At 39.1% G+C, this 23,121-nt stretch overlaps 1 protein-coding gene across 6 annotated transcripts; it reads right to left on the bottom strand.

The window, feature by feature from the left end:
- Nucleotides 1-1,183: 1,183 nt before the first annotated feature.
- On the bottom strand, nt 1,184-23,118 carry LOC134345734 (kelch-like protein 28). 6 transcript variants are annotated; one of them, XM_063046910.1, is made up of 7 exons: nt 22,819-23,118; nt 19,849-19,994; nt 14,036-14,079; nt 12,888-13,820; nt 6,144-6,587; nt 1,509-1,717; nt 1,184-1,365 (listed from the first exon to the last, which is right to left on the bottom strand). In XM_063046910.1, exons 4-7 carry the CDS (start codon nt 13,784-13,786, stop codon nt 1,202-1,204), a joined length of 1,716 nt encoding a protein of 571 aa, XP_062902980.1. In that variant the 5' UTR covers nt 13,787-13,820; nt 14,036-14,079; nt 19,849-19,994; nt 22,819-23,118; the 3' UTR covers nt 1,184-1,201. The 6 variants fall into 6 exon arrangements, with proteins under 6 accessions (XP_062902980.1, XP_062902956.1, XP_062902963.1 ...); XM_063046886.1 differs by having other exon boundaries at nt 14,025-14,079; nt 22,819-23,117; XM_063046893.1 differs by having other exon boundaries at nt 12,888-13,786; nt 14,025-14,079; nt 22,819-23,116.
- Between the last annotated feature and the right edge of the window lie 3 nt (nt 23,119-23,121).

Below are 23,121 nucleotides of genomic sequence, written 5' to 3' on the forward strand. Positions count from 1 at the left end.
TTGAATGGACCAGAATTAGGGAAAAACATGCATAATGAGAGGCAGTTGAAGATGAATTATTTAGGTTTGCAGTGTTGAACAAATTAGCAAGGTTAGGGTTTTAGAAACTGAAAGTTAAATTAACTTTTCACTCCAGCTATGCTTGCTCAGTGGTATGAGAGACCTACTCAAAAATGATGGTAGTTAAAAAAAATCAATTTACAGGACATTTACAACAAATATGTATGTAACATCGTGTGTTGCTTGTAACATCTATGTCCTGAATTTTAGGATAGCACCAAGTACTAAGTTTCTCTGAACAGCAGCTGTTAGAATATTAATACAGGAATACACAGATAAACTTAACACCTGCAATTGGAGCTGAATAACATGGCAAATATACAAATATTTTTTAAAAATCAGTACTGTTTAAAATATCACGCTATATTCACAGAGTCCATTAACTATCCGATTCAGACATAATATTCCTATGTGAATATAGGTTTGTAACAATGGAAATTCATAACTTCCAAAACATTAAACCATGAAAAGTACAATTGCAGTTGCACAGGTAACCCAATTAAGATTCTTTTTTTAGATGTATATTGTTTCACTTTGAATAAAACCAGATCAAATATTAAATATTGCTAAGTGACCTTATCATTCAGATGGAAGATTGCTAAAAGAAGCAAAATATACACAATATTAATAGCATGTCATCAGATCTACAAATTACATAAACCACACTGCATAATACAAGCAAAGAGGAAGTTGAAGTTGTATTCAAAAACTTGTGACAGATATGACAAGGCAGCCCTTAAAGTTTTTATGTAACTCACAGGTGTTTTGAAAAAATGGACAAAACAGCAATGGACTCAGGTTGAAAGGGCTTTGAATTTGTGCAATTCATTACAATTAAAATGAGGGTGGGTGGAGGCAACAATTACTTAAAATGGAGGGGAATGTTAATAAGTTAGAAATGCTAGGGCTCTTTTAGCCCTGGCTATTTCAGGCATCAGTTTATCTTCCCCATAGCACAAGATCATACAATATAACCAATTTGATTAAAAACAATACTTTCTGCAAAGTAAATACCAACAGTAGCAGCCAAGATTCTCAGTGAAACCTGAAAGATTGTGTATCTCCTCAATCTCAGCACAGTTGGTCATCTTGTCATGCAGGATTTGTTACCACGGTAAATTCTTCATAAGTCAAAGCACGATCAAAATGCAGCCAGCCCAAAGTTGCACCGACATGATAACATACCAGTAGAATCTGACCAAGTATCCAGGGTTGGGTCATACCTCTGTACCATGTTCAGGTACGATGACCCTGAATGACCTCCCACCACATAGAGGTAATTATCTACAATGGCCGCACCAACTCCTGTCAAGGGGAGAAAGATGACATTTTATTTAAAAGGATTTCAAAAATATTGTACATTGAAAAGCTCAAAATGAATCTAACAAAATCATTTTAAGACTATACAATTACAAATCGCCTCAGTAAAAAGACTTTCCAAGATTTACCTGTTCTTGGATCATTCATTGGTCTACACAAAGTCCACTGATTTTGATGGGGTTCATATCTCTCAACACTTTGCAAGTGTGATACACCATTGTGTCCACCAACAACAAAGATGAATCCAAGCATTGCACCAACGCCAAAGTTAATTCTTTTATCAGCCATTGGAGCTACCATCTCCCAGGAATCTTTGCTTGGATCATAACGCTCCACACTATTTTCATGCACAAAAAAGTAAAATGACAGATTAAGCTCACTTAAACAAGCAATTATAATAAAAACAAACTGATGTCAATAACCAACATGAAGTTCTCTTCACGCATTTCAACAGTTTGACTACTATAAACTTACATTTTCACCAACATTTTTCAAACAAATGGCACTATGATTACAAACTTTTGATTCCTTTATTAATATTTTTTCACATTTCCTGCTCTGAAAAAAGTGACCAAAGCTTACCTGCTTTCAAAAGGAGCCAGATTCAACCCATTTAACAAAAGTTATTTGACTGTAGTATATTAGATCCCTTTGTTTGATGCAAGGATTAACCTCACATTGATGAGAGAAATAAATTATAATTTTATGACAAAATTAACATTCCTATTAGAAAATTCAAAATGGGCAATGGTGTCCAGTGAAACTATATATAACTTTCCAGAATACTCAGTTTATATAACACTGGATAACAAAAATTTTGTTTCCTGAATACTTTTGGGTCTATTTTATGGATTTTGGGCTGCTGATAATGAAAATTATCATGAAATTTTCCTATCATGCACCATTTTTAAAAATTCACCTATAGTTGTTAACTTATTTCATAATTTGAGTAAGAATAACTGATGCCAAGATTCAGGAAGGCACAAATCCATTGATGACAGGCAATTCGAAGAAACTCTGTGGGACCGGAGAAAACTGCATGGAAGGCATTCAAGGATGTTGTTGAAATTTTTCTTGGCGGTAACAGAGCCCCAAAGTACACACAGCTAACTGGTTGACAACATGCTTCAAACATACAAAACCATGAAGAGCAACATGTCACTAAAGATTAATTTTCTGCATTCCCATTTAGACTTCTTCCCTGCAGATCTTGGCACAGTGCTGAGCATGGTGGAATGTTTCACCAGGACACTGCAGTCATGGAGAAACAGTATCAGAGCAACTGGAATCCATCAATGCTGGCTGATTATTGTTGTACACTTAAGCAAGAAGGCTCAGACACAGAGCATAAATGAAAATCATCAACAAAACATTTTAAGCTTAGATGAACTACTGCAAAGCATCAGCACCATTATGCAATTAAATGTATTATATTCAAAAGTTAATTACTTGTGTCTCCAAATTCCTATGTGATACAAATAGTCTGAAATTATATTTGTGTTCAGCTTCCAGCGGTCTATCATAAACAAAAAATTTCTGAAGAAGCAGTATTTTCAAAAAAAATTGTTTCGTGTAATTAAAACAGATGTGGAAGGAAATTACATTCTAACGTAAACAAAAATTCAAATTGGGATTTAATTTTATTAAATACTGTTCAATTAATTCTGACAATGGCAATTTGCTAATTAGAAAGGATAATTAATTTGACAGAAAAGTTGGATACTGCATCAACAAATGTATTGGTCCAAGAAACCAGCAGTTTCTCCCCCTCCTCCCCCACCCAAAAAAAAGCAATACCTGGATATGATCTTAAGCCTTTAATACTTTCTGTTCGTAGTTAAAATGTTGCATCAAATTTCTGAAAAATGTCACAAATGGTTAGACTACATAAATGTGACACGAAAAGGTGTCTCTAAGGACACAAGTTAAGTGAATGGGGAAAAATCTGGCAAATAGCATGCAGTGTTGGAAAATGTAAAGTTGATTATTGTTAGCACAAAACATAAAATTTGAAGGATGAGAGACTACAAAGGTATTAAGTCCAGAGGGACTTCGGTGTCCCATGGCATGATTTGCCAAAGGTACAAGTAGTAATTAGTCAAACCAAAAAACTAATCATTGCTAACAACAGGAATTCTGCAGATGCTGGAAATTCAAGCAACACACATCAAAGTTGCTGGTGAACGCAGATCTCTTACTAACTCTTCCTTCAGTTAGTCCTGATGAAGGGTCTCGGCCTGAAACGTCGACTGTACCTCTTCCTAGAGATGCTGCCTGGCCTGCTGCGTTCACCAGCAACTTTGATGTGTGTTGCAACTAATCATTGCTGCAATGTTTCAATGCAATTCTGAGGGCTGAGTACTTTTGCACCTCTGCTTTAAAAAATATTCATAAAACTCTTATTCTCATACAAGCAATAGAGGCAGACGAAGATTGATTCTTGATAAGGGAATGAATAGTGTCCAGGGGTAGGCAGTAATGCCATGTTACAGTATGAATTATCATATTGAAAGGCAGAATTAGTTCGAGGGTGCCCTACTTTAGCTAATTTTTATGTTCTTACTCAAGCAAAAGACCAAGTTCAAACTAAATTTATTATCGAAGTACATGTATATCACCATGTACAACCCTGAGATTAATTTTCTTACAAGTATACTGAATAAATCCAATAACCATAATAGAATCAATGAAAGTCCACACTAACAGGGTGGACAACCAGTGTGCAAAAGATAACATACTGCAAATACAAAAAGAAACAAAACATTAAAACCATTCTTATTGACTATCCATGGAAAGACAATTTCATAAAGGACAGAATACAGACAGCAAAATCTGGAGATTCTATTATGAGCCAAAGTGAAGTTAAATTTACTTCAACCAGGGAAATGAGGGCAAAGAAAAAATACACAAATTAGAATTTTCATTCTTGCTCACTTTCTAGAGGAATGTAGAAGCTTTCATGACATTTAACCAACCAATAAAAGGACTCCTCGCCAAGAATAATTTGTGGTCAACAGTCACATATATATAATCACCAACAGGGTCCATACAGAGTTGCCAGAAACAATAGAACTCATAATACATTAGGCAAACAAAACTGTGGAACAGAGGTTTTGATTGAATGAATGAAAATACAGTGCCTATAAAAAGCCTTCATACCCCTTGGAAGTTTTCGTGTTTTATTGTTTTACAACATTGAATTACAATGGATTTAATTTTTTTTTGCCACTGATCAACAGAAAAAGACTCTGTTGTATCAATGTGAAAACAGATCTTTACAAAGTAATCTAAATTAATCAAATATAAAAAACAAAATAATTGATTGCGTAAGTACTCACACCCTTCAAGTCAGTATTTAGTAGATGCACGCTTGGCAGCAATTACAGCCTTGAGTCTGTGTGGATAAGTCTATCAGTTTTGCACATCTGGACACTGCAAATTTTTCCCCATTCTTCACAAAACTGCTCAAGCTCTGTCAGATTGCACGGGGATTGTGAGTGGACAGCCCTTTTCAAGCCCAGCCACAAATTCTCAATTGGATTGAGGTCTGGACGCTGACTTGGCCACTCCAGGAGATTAACTCTGTCGTTTTTAAGCCATTCCTGTGTAGCTTTGACTTTATGCTTGGGGTCATTATCTTGCTGGAAAACAAATCTTCAAATCTTCTCCCAAGTTGCAGTTCCCTTGCAGACTGCATCAGGTTTTCCTCCAGGATTTCCTTGTATTTTGCTGTAATCATTTTACCCTCTTCTTTCACAAGCCTTCCAGGGCCTGCTGCAGTGAAGCATCCCCACAGCATGATGCAGCCATTACCATGCTTTACGGTAGGGATGGTGTGTTTTTGATGATGTGCGATGTTTTGGCTTATGCCAAAGATAGTATTTAGTCTGATGACCAAAGAGGTCAATTTTGGTTTAATCAGACCATAGAAAATGTCTTCCAGTTAACTTCAGAGTCTCCCACATGCTTGCTGGCAAACTGTAGCTGAGATTTCATGTGAGTCCCCCCCCCCCCACCAATAGTGGTTTTCTTTTTGCCAGTCTCCCATAAAGCTGCGACTGGTGAAGCACCTGGGCAACAGTTGATTTGGTGTGTCATACTAAAGGGGGTGAATACTAATACAATCATTTATTTTGTTTTCTATTTGTGATTAATTTAGATCACTTTGTAGAGATCTAGAAACATAGAAAACCTACAGTATAATACAGGCCCTTCGGCCCACGAAGCTGTGTCGAACTTGTCCTTACCTTTGAACTACCTAGGCTTACCCGTAGCCCCCCATTTTTCTAAGCTCAATGTATCCCATCCAGGAGTCTCTTAAAAGACCCTATTGTTTCCGCCTCCACCAGCAGCCCATTCCACGCACTCACCACCCTCTGCGTAAAAAACAAACCCAATAGCTCCTCTGTACCTACTTCCAAGCACCTTAAAAATATGCCCTCTTGTGCTAGCCATTTCAGCCCTGGGAAAAAGCCTCTGACTATCCACACGATCAATGCCTCTCATTATATTGTATACCCCTGCTTTCACTTTGACACGGAAGTGTCTTTTTCTGTTGATCAGTGTCAAAAAATCCAAATTAAATCCACTGTGATTCAATGCTATAAAACAATAAAATATGAAAACTTCCGGGGGGGGGAGGAACACTTTTTATAGGCACTGTATACATTTTAAATCTTTACTATTTATCCCCAACAAATATAAATTTACCATTTTATTTCCAAGACTATATTTTTTGTGTTATAAAGATTATACTGTATTACCTGTTCATGTGGGCAGGACCATATCCTCCTATAGCATATATCATTCCATCCAAAACTGCAGCTGCAAAACAACTTCGGCTTTTCAACATAGGTGCAACAGGCTGCCATTTTTTGATTTTAGGAATGTATTTTTCCACAGACTGCAAATAATTTTCTCCATCATAACCACCTAATGCATAGAGTTCACCGGCTAAAACAGACACTCCAAGAGTGCTTCGGCATTCATTCATTCGTTCTACTGATGTCCATTTGTTGGTCTCTGGATTCCAACCTTCCACCAAATTCTCATGCTTTCGATAATTGATTCCTTGTTGAATATGGGTTGCAATTCCTCCTACCACATAAAGTTTTTGATCAACAACAGCAACTCCGCACTCATAACGTGGGCTACTGAGTGGTGCCAGACCTGTCCAGGAGTCTGTCTGAGGGAAATACATTTCCACACTGCAAAAGGGATATAAAGACTCATTAGACATGTTTATAGTAACATTATTCTGTGTTGTAAGGACTATAATTTCAGCAAGGGCAAGCTTTCCTTCACTTCATACAGCTACATAAATTTGAGTCTCAAAGTTAGTATTTTTTAAGCTTTAAAGTGCTTAGTATTTTTCTGTCAAAAAAAATTCTGCCTGTTACAACACTTTGTTTTCAAACAGCTGGTCAACCAAAGAAACATCCTTTAAGGTGTATTAATAGTGAAATATAGCTGAGCTTCATTTAAATTTAATTGCTAATACTGATTAGTAGTAGAGAGTTATTTTTCAAATACAAGAATTCCCAAAATGTTCCCAGGTAAAAATAAAGCCCATCAATTACACATCCCCCTCAGGCCAATTTATAGGCCAATTTATACTTCCGCGTCAAATCTACACCGTAGCCGCATACCCTACGCCGTACCCTGACGCATACCTCCCCAAAAATGTAACTACGTGTCGGGGCAACGCAGACCACAACAACTGTGATTGGTCTGCTTGGTAGCCTCGCATTTCCTCCTACGCTGCAATAGCTTCCCATTGGGCAACTGAAGGGCAGGGAAGGAACTCTGGCCACAATGCTTTCCATAAAGCTTTACAGACCTCCAAAATTATGGAGGACCGTGCTTGACGCCAGTTTGTAGCTAGCTGCTACAGCCTGTTGACTTCCACCTGAAGCTAAAACTCGAATGGTGATTGCCAGTTTCTGAGTATACTGTGCGTACACTGATGCAAAATAAATGGTTGGAGACGATGAACCAAATCATCAAACCTACCTGCCGACATCCAAGAATATTTGAAATACACTTCCTCGCCCATGTCTCTCAGTGGCTAGACAAGCACAGAAAATTCACCCTCCTTCAGTTTCAGTCGCCATTGTTTAAAGTTTGAGTTTCTTCGTGTTGAGTTTCAATACGAAGAATCTCAACACGGTGGCATAGAAACCCCACCGCCAACTAGCATTTTGGTAGTGAATTGCAGAGCGACGCAGACACACCAATGCACAAGTATAAATGCTCACAACGGCATAGGCCACTTGCGTAGACTACTACGCAGAAGTATAAAACAGCCTTACGCTCCATTTGTATGAACTGTTCATAATCTGAACAGTTTGCAAATCAGAAATACAGCCATGAGTTCTCACTTGATAGATGTCTGAAGCCCTGCAGCAGCCAGCAAAATCTGTTCTGCCAAACTCCTAAATGCTTGGTTGCATGTACGGACTGTACATAAGTTGGGCATTTGCACGATGGAAAGTACATGGCTCATCACTAACCAAGACACACAGCATCCAACTATTTCCATCAACAACACTTAAGTTCTCTTTTGAACCAAGTCAATGGAATTATGTCATGTGAGAGACTTAAAGGGCTCTACTTTGTGCTTTGCCAAAAAACACTCATATCAATACTTTTTAGATGAGTGACTACATTAAATTGGCAGATATCCAAATAACTCAAAATGGTTTTTAAGTCAAGCAAGCTGGTAGGTTTACTGCCCCTACTGTGTAGGTGTGTGATAAAATCTGAGGGAAGTGATGAGAAGGTGCTGCGAATAAAAAATGGGATCAATATAGGATTAATATAAATGGGTGATGGATGGTTGGCAGGAACTTGGTGAACCAAAAGGCCTGGTTCTGTACTGCATGGCTCTGTGGCAAAACATTGAAGTCACATTTTACTTACTTTCAAGGTTATATATCCTAGGTTTCCAAGGCAACTCATTTCAAAATAAGATCAACCACCTTTTAGTTAAATGTAAAAATAATTCCAAAAAAGCCAACTTCTTTGTTGTATTCAACCTATACTTTGACCAAAGCATTATTCAACTTAAGTAAAACTTTCCTCCAACTTATGGCGTACTTTTTGGTTATCAATAAACTTATACTAAAACTGCAAAATCTCTTGGATCGTCAAATATAGACAACTTGTAGCTTAATTCATGCAAATCAGAATTCCAACATCTGGCTTCAGCTCAAATTTTAGAAATAACCTTCTGATTCATAAATAAATTAAAAATTTAAATGTTATATGTCCCAAAATGCATCCTATATCCAGAGGCTGGTTAATAAGCTAGTCCTTACCAAACAACATTTATCAACACACCTCAATGAAGACATACAAGATAGTTCATGATCTTAATTTAAAACAGTTAGAGAAGAGGCAGTCAAACAGCTACATAAGAATATCCCAGATACCAGTCAAATACAGTGGATTCCAGTTAATTGGGTCAACAATTAATTGGAGCAGCCGTTTATTTGGAACAACTCTTAAAGAACAAAAACTATTCAACAAAGTAGCTGGGATTCCCTTTGCTTATTTGGGATATTATGCCATTTAATTGGAGCAAGAAACTGTTGCTGAACAGTTTCTAACCAGTGTTAGTCATGTGCTCTTGCATGGCCATTAGACACTACACCATGCATCGAGTGTACAGTTTTTAAATAGCATCAGTTGCATGAGTTTGTGTTCAAAAAGCAGGTGATTTTTGTCACTGATAGCTGCTGAGAAATAAGCTGCAAGACAATTCAGAACTGTTCTGTTCATTGTGCTTTCAAGCACTTAGGACTGGAGATGCCAGAAACAGCGGGGAGCTTAAAGGAAGAATTTGAAGGTATCGAATTCTCCGTAGTTTCTAATTTGAAGTAACATCTTGAATGTTACAATGAAAATGAAGATCTGGGGGATGGAACCATCAACAGTATGTATGAAAGCAGTCAATCTGCATTAGATGTCTACGCTGATTTTTTTTTTATATATACCTTTTAAACTATTTTCATGAAAGTTCAGCTAATTGGGGCAGCTGCTTAATTGGCCAAAATGTATTGGTCCCAATTAATCAGAAAGCACTGTATTTGACAAAATGATTCTGTTGGCATGCATTTTAAAAGCTAAAAGGAACGCTACTCACAGTAATAACATTTCTGCAAGTTCAAGAATCTGTAAGCAATAAACCTAATAAGGATCAGTTTCAAGAAACTGCATTCTACAAATGGATACACTTCCATTTATTGCACCTGTGCTTCTCCAATAGCAAACAAAATTTTTCCTGATCAGAGTGACGAGACTGGACTCTTAATCCATGAACCAAAGGAATTAAATAAAGTTTTCCCCCGGTTGGACCTCTATAGTGAAATCAGATATCAATTTCAAGCAAATTGGTACTCAAAAGGTTGTGGTTTTTTGCTAGAAAGCACAAATTAAAAAGCAATGCCTAATATAGTTTGCAAAATAACCAAGACCTAACCTTAAATTAATTAATCCAAATTCTTCACACTATAAAAGCTTGGATTCTGTTTTTGTTCCCCCGCCGCCCACCGTCAACAGTCAGATATATACATTCCACTACCAATATATTGATGTGCACAGAGCTGTCAGTCATTTAGTTCAATTATATACCTACAGCAAGAAAACAGGCTCTTTGGCTCAACTGGTTCCTGTCAACTTAGGTACCACATCCAAGTTAGTCCCACAACTGACAACTGTGTTTTAGCAGAATCTCAGATGAGGTGCTGTACAAGAGTGTGATAGATCAGCTAGTTAAATGGTGTCACAACAACAATCTTGCACTCCGTGTCAGTGAGAGCAAGGAACTAACTGACTTAACTTCAAGATAGGGAAGTCATGAGTTTCCTGGTCAGTCTCCTGCCTATCATGTCTATTCAATCTGCCATCACTGATTACTGCAAACAACAGGAATTCTGCAGATGCTGGAAATTCAAGCAACACACATAAAAGTTGCTGGTGAACGCAGCAGGCCAGGCAGCATCTCTAGGAAGAGATGCAGTCAACGTTTCAGGCCGAGACCCTTCGTCAGGACTAACTGAAGGAAGAGTGAGTAAGGGATTTGAAAGTTGGAGGGGGAGGGGGAGATCCAAAATGATAGGAGAAGACAGGAGGGGGAGGGATGGAGCCAAGAACTGGACAGGCGATAGGCAAAAGGGATACGAGAGGATCATGGGACAGGAGGTCCGGGAAGAAAGACAAGGGGGGGGGGACCCAGAGGATGGGCAACAGGTATATTCAGAGGGACAAAAAGGAGAGTGAGAGAAAGAATGTGTGTATAAAAATAAGTAACAGATGGGGTACGAGAGGGAGGTGGGGCATTAGCGGAAGTTAGAGAAGTCGATGTTCATGCCATCAGGTTGGAGGCTACCCAGACGGAATATAAGGTGTTGTTCCTCCAACCTGAATGTGGCTTCATCTTTACAGTAGAGGAGGCCGTGGATAGACATGTCAGAATGAGAATGGGATGTGGAATTAAAATGTGTGGCCACTGGGAGATCCTACTTTCTCTGGTGGACAGAGCGTAGATGTTCAGCAAAGCGGTCTCCCAGTCTGCGTCAGGTCTCGCCAATATATAAAAGGCCACATCGGGAGCACCGGACGCAGTATATCACCCCAGTCGACTCACAGGTGAAGTGTTGCCTCACCTGGAAGGACTGTTTGGGGCCCTGAATGGTTTCTAAAGAAAGGGGCTTCCCTTCTTCCACTATCAACTCTGCTCTTAAACGCATCTCCCCCATTTCACGTACATCTGCTCTCACTCCATCCTCCCGCCACCCCACTAGGAATAGGGTTCCCCTGGTCCTCACCTACCACCCCACCAGCCTCCGGGTCCAACATATTATTCTCCGTAACTTCCGCCACCTCCAACGGGATCCCACCACTAAGCACATCTTTCCCTCCCCGCCTCTCTCTGCATTCCGCAGGGATCGCTCCCTACACAACTCCCTTGTCCATTCGTTCCCCCCATCCCTCCCCACTGATCTCCCTCCTGGCACTTATCCGTGTAAGCGGAACAAGTGCTACACATGCCCTTACTCTTCCTCCCTTACCACCATTCAGGGCCCCAAACAGTCCTTCCAGGTGAGGCAACACTTCACCTGTGAGTCGACTGGGGTGATGTACTGCGTCCGGTGCTCCCGATGTGGCCTTTTATATATTGGCGAGACCTGACGCAGACTGGGAGACCGCTTTGCTGAACATCTACGCTCTGTCCGCCAGAGAAAGCAGGATCTCCCAGTGGCCACACATTTTAATTCCACATCCCATTCTCATTCTGACATGTCTATCCACAGCCTCCTCTACTGTAAAGATGAAGCCACACTCAGGTTGGAGGAACCACACCTTATATTCCGTCTGGGTAGCCTCCAACCTGATGGCATGAATATCGACTTCTCCAACTTCCGCTAATGCCCCACCTCGTACCCCATCTGTTACTTATTTTTATACACACATTCTTTCTCTCACTCTCCTTTTTGTCCCTCTGAATATACCCGTTGCCCATCCTCTGGGTCACCCCCCCCCCGTCTTTCTTCCCGGACCTCCTGTCCCATGATCCTCTCGTATCCCTTTTGCCTATCACCTGTCCAGCTCTTGGCTCCATCCCTCCCCCTCCTGTCTTCTCCTATCATTTTGGATCTCCCCCTCCCCCTCCAACTTTCAAATCCCTTACTCACTCTTCCTTCAGTTAGTCCTGACGAAGGGTCTCGGCCTGAAATGTCGACTGCACCTCTTCCTAGAGATGCTGCCTGGCCTGCTGCGTTCACCAGCAACTTTTATGTGCATCACTGATTACTGCTTCGCTTTCTAGCCTCTCATTTGCCTCCATGATGCTTAAGATCCCATTCCTGACCCCGCCAATCAATTTAAACCCACCCTTTCAGCAACAGCAAATCTGCATAGCAGAATATTGGTTCTCCTCCAGTTAAATGTAATCCAACCCTCTTGCACAGGTCATCTCTGCTCTAGAAGAGAATCTAATGGTGCAAACTCCTGAATCCTTACCCACCAATTTTTCAGCTACACATCATTTATCATATCTTCCTATTCTTTCCCTCAATAGCACAAGCCACTGGAAGTATTTCAGAGATTAATCGCCAAGATCCTACATTTTAAATTTCTTCCTATATTCATAATGCAGGACCTTATCCATTGCTCTACCCATGTAAATTTATACTGTTCACATTTAGACGATAAATTTATAACGGGTTCACAGAGTTATCAATATAGCTCAGGAATAGATTTCAACATTTATTTGTCTATGTAAAAAAAATAGAATAGCAAAATGGGTACATATTTGAATACCATTTCCAAGTATTTATAAGACAAAGTAACCTATTACATTTAGCCAAATATACAGCAGACATTACTCACAATATGGAATTGTTCCATTTTATAATACAAGTTTACAGCAAAATATTACATTTATAAAATATAAATAAAGTTATGCTAGTAAATTTGGATTTTACATTGGTCCAATGACTCACCTGTCTAATGTTGCGAACAATCCAGTTTTTCCACCAACAGCACAAAGTACTTTGGGGGCACAACGTGGTCGTGTCAATAACTCAGTCTGATGGGAAAATCTGTGCTCTGGCATAAAATGATATTTAAGGGCTTCATTTAGAAGGTGCTTGCAGGTATGCTCATCACGAATTAGCTGATTTGCTTCATATAATCTTGTCAGAAATTTTACACTTAATAATGGCAGTCGAACACAGTGCAACAACTGTGCTAGGTATTTTTGTCTTTCTTGCACATCATATTTAATCCATGACTCTAATGCATAAAAAACAGATTCCTCCGTCACAACATTCAGGCAGTCATTTGAGATTATTTCATCCAACTCTGTGTGGTTCAACTCAAAAAATTCTTCAGTCTTGCATACATCTTCAAAATTCTGACAAATGTACTTGTTGGCAGCAAGGTACAAGTCATGACAACCATACGTTTCAGCAAACCGAGAAATACCAATGCAATTGCCAGGATCAAGCTGACTTTCAAGGAATGTACAACATTCTTTTAGAACTAGTTTGATTTGAAGCAAGTTTGCAGCTGGCAGGAGAGATTCTACTGTATCTTGCGAAATGAATATAGTTCCTGTGTATGCATACTCTACAATAGCCTGCAAAGCAGTCTCATCTATGCACTGAAATTCAACTTCAGAGTTTTCATTCTCTGAAAGGTTTCCAGTAAACATGGCTTTGAAGTATGGGCTGATGCTAGCCAGCACCACCTTGTGGGCATGGATCTTGACATCACCAACCCTGAGGACAATGTCACAAAGTTCACGATGTTGTCGAAGAAGATTCAATCCCTGCAGCAACTGTTCAGAATGCGGATGTGTCAGATTGGCAAGCATGTAGGACTGAGGGGACTGGTCCATCTGAGTGAATCAGAGATCAGAACAAAATACCCAACTATAAATAAGAAAATATTACAATATTTTATTTAATATAAAAATTAATGTGCAAATGAGAAAATAACTTGTTTAAATTAAAACTATTTCCAATAGACTGCAAAATTCTCATTATAGCATTTGAAACAACATATTATTCGCAATTAAAAATCTTGAAGCTAATAACATAATTCAGAAGCAATAAACTAATTTCAGCTGTACTTACTAAGGACTTACTCTCTGGCAAGTAGTTCTTCACATGTGTAGAATTGAAAAGCAATCTGAAAGATTTAAGCAAAGTACGTCAATTCAAAAAATAAAGTCACAGATAATAATTCGTTGATACTTCCCTCAAAAGCAAAACAAAAAAAGGCTGCTCCTCATACTGTTTTACATTTCAGTCACATGAAAATAAGCTATGTGTAACAGAACGTGTTTTAATTAGAAAAATGCTACAGGTCCACAATCCCTTATCCGAAATCCTTGGGGCCAGTTGTATTTCGGAATTTAGAATTTTTCGGATTTCAGACCCCACTCCTCTGCCCCCGATACCAAAAAACATGCATGCTCAAGTCCCTTATTTAACCTGCCTCAATGCGGTGAACTTTAGGACCCGGCGGCGCACCAAACCTACGCACATCCTCCTGTATACTTTAAATCATCTCTAGATTACTTATAATACCTAATACAATGTAAATGCTATGTAAATAATTGTTATACTGTATTGTTTAGGGAATAATGACAAGAAATTTTATTTCCAACAAAAACATTCAATAAAACATAAAAATATACAGCTTCAACTGAATCAACACATGGTAAATGACTTATTGGAAAAAATGTAGAATGTCACTGTCATTGTCACTATAAAACTTCAGTAACTTGTCTTTGTTTATTTAAATCATATACAGTGGTAGTTCCAACACTATTTTCTTCAGTCAGATGCCGCACAGACACATCACGATTAAGCTTCTGCAATAACTCCACTTTCTGCATTATTGATAGAGAAGATTCCTTCTCTTTTTCTCATTGTTACCCATAGGGGTATCTGCAGCTCTTTTTGACATTTTCACAGTGAAATTAAACACAACGTCAACAGTGAACACAAAATAACAGCGAACAACAAATACACGTGTAACCAGTATGAGCGCTGAGCCACAACTGACGTCTGGCGGCCTCTGCTGGTGCTGCCACCGTCACACCTGAGTGACGTCAGCTGTTGGTGAAAAAAACTTCGGTTTTCAGAGCTTTTTGAATGTCAGAATTTCGGATAAAGGAATGCGCACCTGTATTTCCAAATTGAGGAGACAGCTTTAATGAGTTTTGAAGCCAATATCCAAATATATTTAATTAGCCAGGCACTAAACTTTAAAAAAAACAATATTGTCTGTCTGGTTTCAGAAAGTTGAAAGCATCAAAGAATCCCTATATATTCCAGGGATCAGCAAGTGATTCACTTAGGGGTTTCCAACTTAATGTTTACTGTATCTCTTTCCACAGATGCTGCCAGAGCTGTAAAGACTCCCAGCATTTTCTGTTTTTATTTCAGATTTCAAGCATGAACATTTTTTCTTTGTTTCTTATTTGATCTATTTTTCTTCTTGGCCTTAGTCACAAGCAGCTCATATCAAAATATAGAAGCAGCACTTATCCAATTAGTAATTACAGTGAACTACATTAATTTGGTATCCTCAAGACTTTAATTTTGCAGACTTTATTGAACTATTGAATATCGCTCCCAAACATTTTTAATTTTTTTGATGTAATACAGCAGTATAATAGGCTTACCAGTGAATCACATTAGTTTAAGGAGTGTTCAAAAGGTTTAAAGCCAGGGAAAGGAAATTTCAATGATGCAGAACCATCAGCACCTTCAGACAATGGGAAAGTAGAATATTGGAGTTTTACTGTAATAACAGACTAAAGGTACTGGAATCATTTCCATTGGAATGTAGAAAGTTAAGAACATTAATGAAAAGTTTAACTTACAAAATTTTAAAATGGCATACAGGGCCTGTTTGGATCATAAGGGTCCAACAATTTAAAATGTTACAAAGTGACTGAAGCTATTTGAAGATATTTCCTTGTGCTAATATTGAGTCCTCTTCTCTTTTATATGACACAAAATGCCTCCAATTAAGACAACCAATCTTCCACCTGCTTCAAAAGGGCAACAATTATACTAAGTGCCCAAAAGTAAGGTGAGCTGCCGTAACGACTATCGCCCAGTGGCACTCACATCTACAATGATGAAATGCTTTGCAGGTTGGTTATGGTTAGAATTAACTCCTGTCTCAGCAAGGACCTGTACCCAACTGCAATTTGCTTATCACCACAGTAGGTCTACAGTAGATGCAATCTCATTAGCTCTTCATGCAGCCTTGGATTACCTGGACAATACAAATACTTATGTCAAGATGCTGTTTATGACAACAACTCAGCATTTAACACCTTCATTCCTACAGTTCTGATCAAAAAGCTCCAGAACCTGGGCCTCAGTATTTCTCTCTGCAATTGGTTACCTCTGCTTCCTAAGCACAATACCACAATTTGCAGATCAGAAATAACATCTCTACCTCATTGACAATCAACACTGGCACACCTCAGGGATGTGTGCTTAGTCCACTACTCTACTCTCTCTACACCGTGACTGTGTGGCTAGGCACAACTGAAAAGCCATCTAAAAATTTGCTGGTCATACAACTGTTGTTGGCATAATTTCAGAGGGTGACAAGAGCGCATACAGGAGTGAGATCAGCTAGCTGAGTGCTGTTACAGCAACAACCTTGCACTCGACCTCAGTAAGACCAAAGGATTGATTGTGGACTTCAGAAAGGGCATGACAAGAAATGCACACCAGTCCTCAGAGGGATCAGAGAGGAAAGAGTGAGCAATTTCACGTTCTTGGGTGTCAATATCTCTGAAGTTCTATCCTGGACTCAACATATTGATGCAGCTACAAAAAAGACATGACACTGTCTATATTTCATTTGGAGTTTGAGGAGATTTGTTATGTCACCAAAGACACTCACAAATGACTACAGGTGCACCATAGAGGATATTCTAACCAGCTGCATCAGTGTCTGGTATGCAGGTAGGGCGGGGGGGGGGGCGGGTACTGAACAGTATCGAAATAAGTTGCAGAGAGTTGTAAACTTAGTCAGCTCCATCATGGGCAATAGCCTCTGTAGTATCCAGGACATCTCCAGTGGAGTGATGCTTCAAAAACAAAAAAAAACAAAAGGTGGCATCCATCATTAAGGACTCCCACCACCCAGGTCATGCCTTGTTCTCACTGCTATCATCAGGAAGGAGATACAGAAGCCTAAAGTTAACAATTCAGGAACAGCTTCTTCCCCTCTGCCATCCGATTTCTGAATGGACATTGAGCCAATAAACACTACCTCACTACTTCTTTAAATTTCTATTTTTGCACTACTTAAATTAAAATTTTCATTTTTATACCGCCATTCACATTTTTTCTATTATGTATTGCATTGTACTGCTGCCGCAAAGACAACAAATTTCATGATGTATGCCAGTGATATTAAACTTGATTCTGAATCCTGCCAATGGTGCCCAGAAATGTCACGCACAAAAATGAGATTCTTCCTAAACCAGCACATCAAAGTAAAATATTCCCTAGTTTGGGATTTATAGCCTTAGAGGCACTTTGGACTTTCAAGCATTTTTCATCTGCGGACGTGGCAGCCACAACACCCAGTCTGTGAGAATTTTGTTGAAGCAGTATGTGGTTTTGTGAAGGTCAAAGCCAGGGGGCCTCCATTATAGGATCATGCTTCCTGCATGGAGTATGTCCCTTCATTCCTTTCAACTATTAATAGCCCAGTGCCAATGACAAGAATATTGGTTGCTGTTTCCAAGTGGCTGGTGTAATTTAAAATGCTCTTGTAAAGTCGGTATGAACGGCGAGGTTAGTGCCTTCTCCACAATTTCTTCACCCTGCAGCAAACTGCAGGTGGGAAAACATTGCCTGACACCAGTAGACACTACTTGGACTGGATTTAGAGTAATTTCTACAGCAATTTCAATGGAAAAGAAAGTAGTGGAGACAAGGGTCAGTACCCTTTTTAAAAAAGAAACATGGTAGTATGTTTCTGGAGCTAGAATTTATCCTGGGTAGAAATTTCCCTTGCACTATTTACAATGCAAATGTATTTTTCTTCCACCACAAGGCCAATCAACCTCAAGTTTATAACCCAATATCCACTTATCATACCATGAGTATACAGGTTTCCCCCGCCATCCGAAGGTAGAGCGTTCCTATGAAACGGATCATAAGCCGAAATGTCGTAAAGCGAAGAAGCTATTACCATTTATTTATATGGGAAAATTTTGTGAGCATTCATAGACCCAAAAATAATCTACCAAATCATGCCAAATAACACATAAAACCTAAAATAACAGCAACATATAGTAAAAGCAGGAATGATATGATAAATACACAGCCTATATAAAGTAGCAATACTTTTCCACAATCATTACTGAACTGTTCTCCGTAGCGAAAATCTCACACAAGCACCGTCGGCAGAAAATCTCACGCAAGCGCTGTTGGCAAAAACACGGCGCAAGCGCTCTCCAGTAACCTTTAAGTTATGAAGCTGCCAAATCATATGAAGAAAGACTGGATGAACTGGGCTTGTACTCGTTGGAATTTAGAAGATTAAGGGGGGATCTGATTGAAACGTATAAGATCCTAAAGGGATTGGACAGGCTAGATGCGGGAAGATTGTTCCCGATGTTGGGGAGGTCCAGAACGAGGGGTCACAGTTTGAGGATAGAGGGGAAGCCTTTTAGGACCGAGATTAGGAAAAACTTCTTCACACAGAGAGTGGCGAATCTGTGGAATTCTCTGCCACAGCAAACTGTTGAGGCCAGTTCATTAGCTATGTTTAAAAGGAAGTTAGATATGGCCCTTGTGGCTACAGGGGTCAGGGGGTATGGAGGGAAGGCTGGGTTCTGAGTTGGATGATCAGCCATGATCATAATAAATGGCGGTGCAGGCTCGAAGGGCCGAATGGCCTACTCCTGCACCTATTTTCTATGTTTCTATGTTTCTATACCAAATAACACGTAAAAATACACAGCCGATATAAAGTAGAAATAATGCATGTACAGTGTAGTATCACTTGTAGTATCATTGGGACGACAGCGCTGAGCACACTGATGATGGTGTGTCAGGCTGAGTTGTCGCAGGTTGCGGTGGTGCAGTGGCCCCCACCCTCCAGGCCGCCAACCGATACATTGCCACGAAGCATGCAGGGGTGCAGCGGTAGCCAGGAGGCACACAGCACATCTTTAAGAAAAAAGCCGAAATAAACATGCTAATTAATTAGGTGCCGCCTGACAGGTAATTGTCGGCCCAGATCCCTGCCGATTTCTGATTGCGTCGTCTCTGATCTGGGCCGACAATTACGTGTCGGAGGCACCTAATTAATTAGCATGTTTATTTCGGCTTTTTTCTTAAAGATGTGCTGTGTGCCTCCTGGCTACTGTTGCATTCTCCGCGAATCGGTATCTGTCCGTGGCCTGGGGGTTGGGGGTGGTGGGACACTGGGGTGTCATCTCGTCATGTTTCCATTAGAGCAGGTAGCTCATCTCCTCCTATGACTGCCCACCTCGATGTCGAAGGTCGAGATTCATCATCTGCCGTGGCTGATGTGGAAGGCCTGCTTGACTGCTGAGCCTCGCGCATTTTTCTATCACACAGTTCTTTGCAAGGACTCAAACCATCCTGCAAATATCCCCTAAATCGATGTACCCTTTCAAAATTAAAGTCGTACTTTATCATTACTCATTCGGTTTCGATTGTTATCCTTTTTTCTTCCAATTGCATCAGCTCTTCGTCTGTCAGTTCTTGGTCATGGGATGCCAATACCTCTTCAACATCATGTTCGTCAGCTTCCACAAGCCAAACTCACTTTGTCCTTACTTCATTCACCACGATCAAAACGCTTAATTATGTCTAGTTTTACGCTAAGTGTAACACCCTTAAGAATTCTTTCAGGCTTTTCCGATACCATAGAACTCACCTTGCAAACGGCTGCTCACAGGCACGTGTTAAAGCAATGCCATTCCAAATCCGGGGGAGAGCGGTTGCTCGGGGCACGCACTGCCTTTTATTGTGCGCTGATTTTCTCGCGCGCTGCTTTCTTTTTCGTAACAGTGAAAACACCTTCTGAAAGCGAAAACAGGGTACTAATGTAGGTCTTTTGTAACAGTGAGGTTTCGTAAAGCGAACGTTCGAAAAGCGGGGGACACCTGTATATTGAAGTTTTATTTATAGCATTGGTGGATTTCAAAAAACCACTTTTCCCCCACAAGGTTATTCAAATATGAATAGACTTTCAAACTTACACTTTAAGTAGTAATCATTTTTGAAATTGCAAGGACAGCTATATAAACAAACAGAACTGTCTGTAAAGAGAACAAATTAACTGTTCACGGGAAATCCTAGTAAGAGAAATAGCTTGTTAAAATGAGATTACCAAGAGACAGTCCCATATACATTGGAAGCAATACTGACAATAGGGTTACATTAATCAGGCAACATCAAAATATTCACCATGATTATAGAATAGTTGAAGGTTTAGGCATTGTAACCAGGTGGCCCAGATATCTTGCACCATTTTAAAATTCATAGATCAATGGATGGTCCAGATTAGTTTATTTTGCCACATTGTTTGATGTGCAATCAATACATGGACATACAAAACACCTAAGAGATACCCTTCAAGGTACTGTGACAAACTTGATGTTTTGGCTTATCCTCTGCAGCTTTTAGAATATCAACATGGGCCGACAAAAATGCTTGAATATTCACAATGTAAAAGTTTAAAAAATGATAATTTTAAAGAACCATCTGACCCCCCCCAATACTGAAACTATGCAATTGAAATTATTGAAAAATTAATCATCTGTGTACTTCAAGTGCAAATAAGTTTTCTCACTAGATCGCCCTTGCGTATCTGCTTTTGCTGAATAAAGTCCGTTACAAAGTAGAAATAACTAGAAACATTACTTGTGCAAGAACACTAAAACAGTGAAATTTGCACAGCAATCATCCAATACTTCAATGAATTTACAGATGTTTTCAGTAACATTCAGTTCATCTCCCAACTTTAACAGATACCAAGTTGAGATCTTGAACAACTAAGCATGAACACAATTGGATTCATTGATCAGAGAAATGAGCACTGGAGTGCAAGATTATTCTTGGTGATACACAAAATTTAAATGAGAATTATTTCACTAACAAATTTTACTTTAATTTTAACTCAAACATCTACCAATAACTAAAGACACCAACGTTGAAAACAAAAATGTTTTAGAGTGTGTGGCACCAGCAATGGTGCCTGATGCCACCACCAACACTTCCCCTCCACCCCATTGCCTTGGGAAACTGAAGATTAACTGTTTTCTTAAAACACTGCTGCTTTTGCTTTCACAGAAAAAAAACTGGACTTTTGACATGGTAACAGTTAACAAATGCCACAATAAAGATCGAATTAGGATGATGAGAAACTTAGACATGATGTTCCCAAGCAGCCATTTTGACTTTGGAATATTGCTTGAGAGATTCCGCTAATAAAACATTTAATTTCCTGCCATGTACAAGACAGATTATACTATATATGCTGCAGCTATGGTACATGAATGTAGCAGATTTATATTCACAGGTGCCAATTAAATAAGCGATTTGGGGTTGTTTATTAAATTACTGAACAGTTACACCTCAGGATCCCATCATTTAACCAGACAGTTCGAGTTATACAAAACAGAAGGAGGCCCTTCTACTGATGCTCTACAGGCTACACAGTACTTAAATCTTTACCTATTCTGTTCCATTGTTGCTCACTTTCCTCATAATATTTAAATTATATTCCTTCATTATAGGGAAGGAAACAGCATGGTAACAAGCTCTTTGATCCACTGAGTCAAAATTATCAACAAAATAGATCGTCCCATATTCTCACCAGTCCCCCCCACCCCCGCCCGTGATTTTACCATGCAGCAGCCCACTGTGTGCAGCCAATTAACCTACAAACTTACACATCTTTGTGAGGAAACCCAAGCAGTTAAAGGGAAAATGTGCAATATATTATAAACGAATTATTTTAATGATCAGCATACTCAAGATTCTGCAGGAATTCTGGTTTAGAAATAACACTGATCCTTTAAAAATAAAGAGAGAACCATTAGAAATGGTTGATAAATTTTAAATCATTTCTCTGTATGGCAGATGAACATTTGGGAGTAATCCATTTTTCAACCATATCTAACTAAAACCATGGTGTTAAATTTCAGGATTATACAATTTAATGGTTAAAAATGAACGAATTTTGCTTGTGATTCTTTATGTCACCAAGCATAAACAGTTGAAAGATTTTCACATTACAGATGAAAGCTAATTGACATTTTAGTTACAATCTTTTACATCAAAATTTGAACGATTTATTTTGTGAGAGAACGTTGGGGTTGACGGATAGTATTTTTCTCACCCACGAAACTGATTATAACATAACGTAGATACTGTACCCCTTTGTTGTCGCTTATTTGAAAATCTAAAGCCTTCAAATCAAGAATGAATGGCAGTTTCATACAAGTATTACTGTAGTAAAAGGCATTAATTGGTAATGTCATACCAAAGCAGTCTTATTATTGTTTTTTTTACGTTCGACGATAAGTTAAATAAACAAACAGAAATACACCCGTTTTCAAGAAAATAATTCCGAACAACAGCTCGCGCTTATTTACTACATATATTTCGTACTGTGGTAATGACTTGAACCATACAAGAGACAAATCATGCATCTGTACTCTTAATTCTACAATCAGGCTCTTTTAACTTTTCATAACTTCATCCACTAATTCATTGGAGTTAATAAGGGCCCTTGGCCTATTTCAGGCACATCTATTATCACATATAAATCTGTAAGTTACCTCAATTTAAAACAATTAAAAGTGATACATTTTAAAACGTCACATCCAACCAAACTCACCTAACGAGAAGACGGTGAAAAACCGCCAAGCCAAAGATGAACAAACCGTCCAATTCCCTATCAAACACAAATACAAAGCAGGTGGGCTCTACGCAACTTCCGGCAAAGGTTAGGATTTTACTTTGTTTAAAATGAAGAATAATATTTTAATCTCATATTCCAGAACACTTTACTTGCTTAAATTCACAAGCTCCTCTTGGTTGTTCAAATTTTTAATCCGGTTCTTCTCACAGATTTCTGTTTTTTTTTCCCCAGAGCGACGCTGGGAATTGTAGTTTCGGGCTCACAGTTGCGCCATACCAA

The sequence above is a fragment of the Mobula hypostoma genome, chromosome 1, assembly GCF_963921235.1.
Source record: "Mobula hypostoma chromosome 1, sMobHyp1.1, whole genome shotgun sequence".
Taxonomy (NCBI): Eukaryota; Metazoa; Chordata; class Chondrichthyes; order Myliobatiformes; family Myliobatidae; genus Mobula; species Mobula hypostoma.

What these genes read in the sequence shown, in the direction of transcription:
- LOC134345734 (XM_063046910.1), bottom strand. Translation starts at nt 13,786, where the DNA reads ATGGACCAGTCCCCTCAGTCCTACATGCTTGCCAATCTGACACATCCG. An exon ending in TTGTTCGCAACATTAGACAG is followed by an intron (nt 6,588 to 12,887) that starts GTGAGTCATTGG and finishes TCCCTTTTGCAG; the next exon opens with TGTGGAAATGTATTTCCCTC. An exon ending in AATGAATGATCCAAGAACAG is followed by an intron (nt 1,366 to 1,508) that starts GTAAATCTTGGA and finishes TCCCCTTGACAG; the next exon opens with GAGTTGGTGCGGCCATTGTA.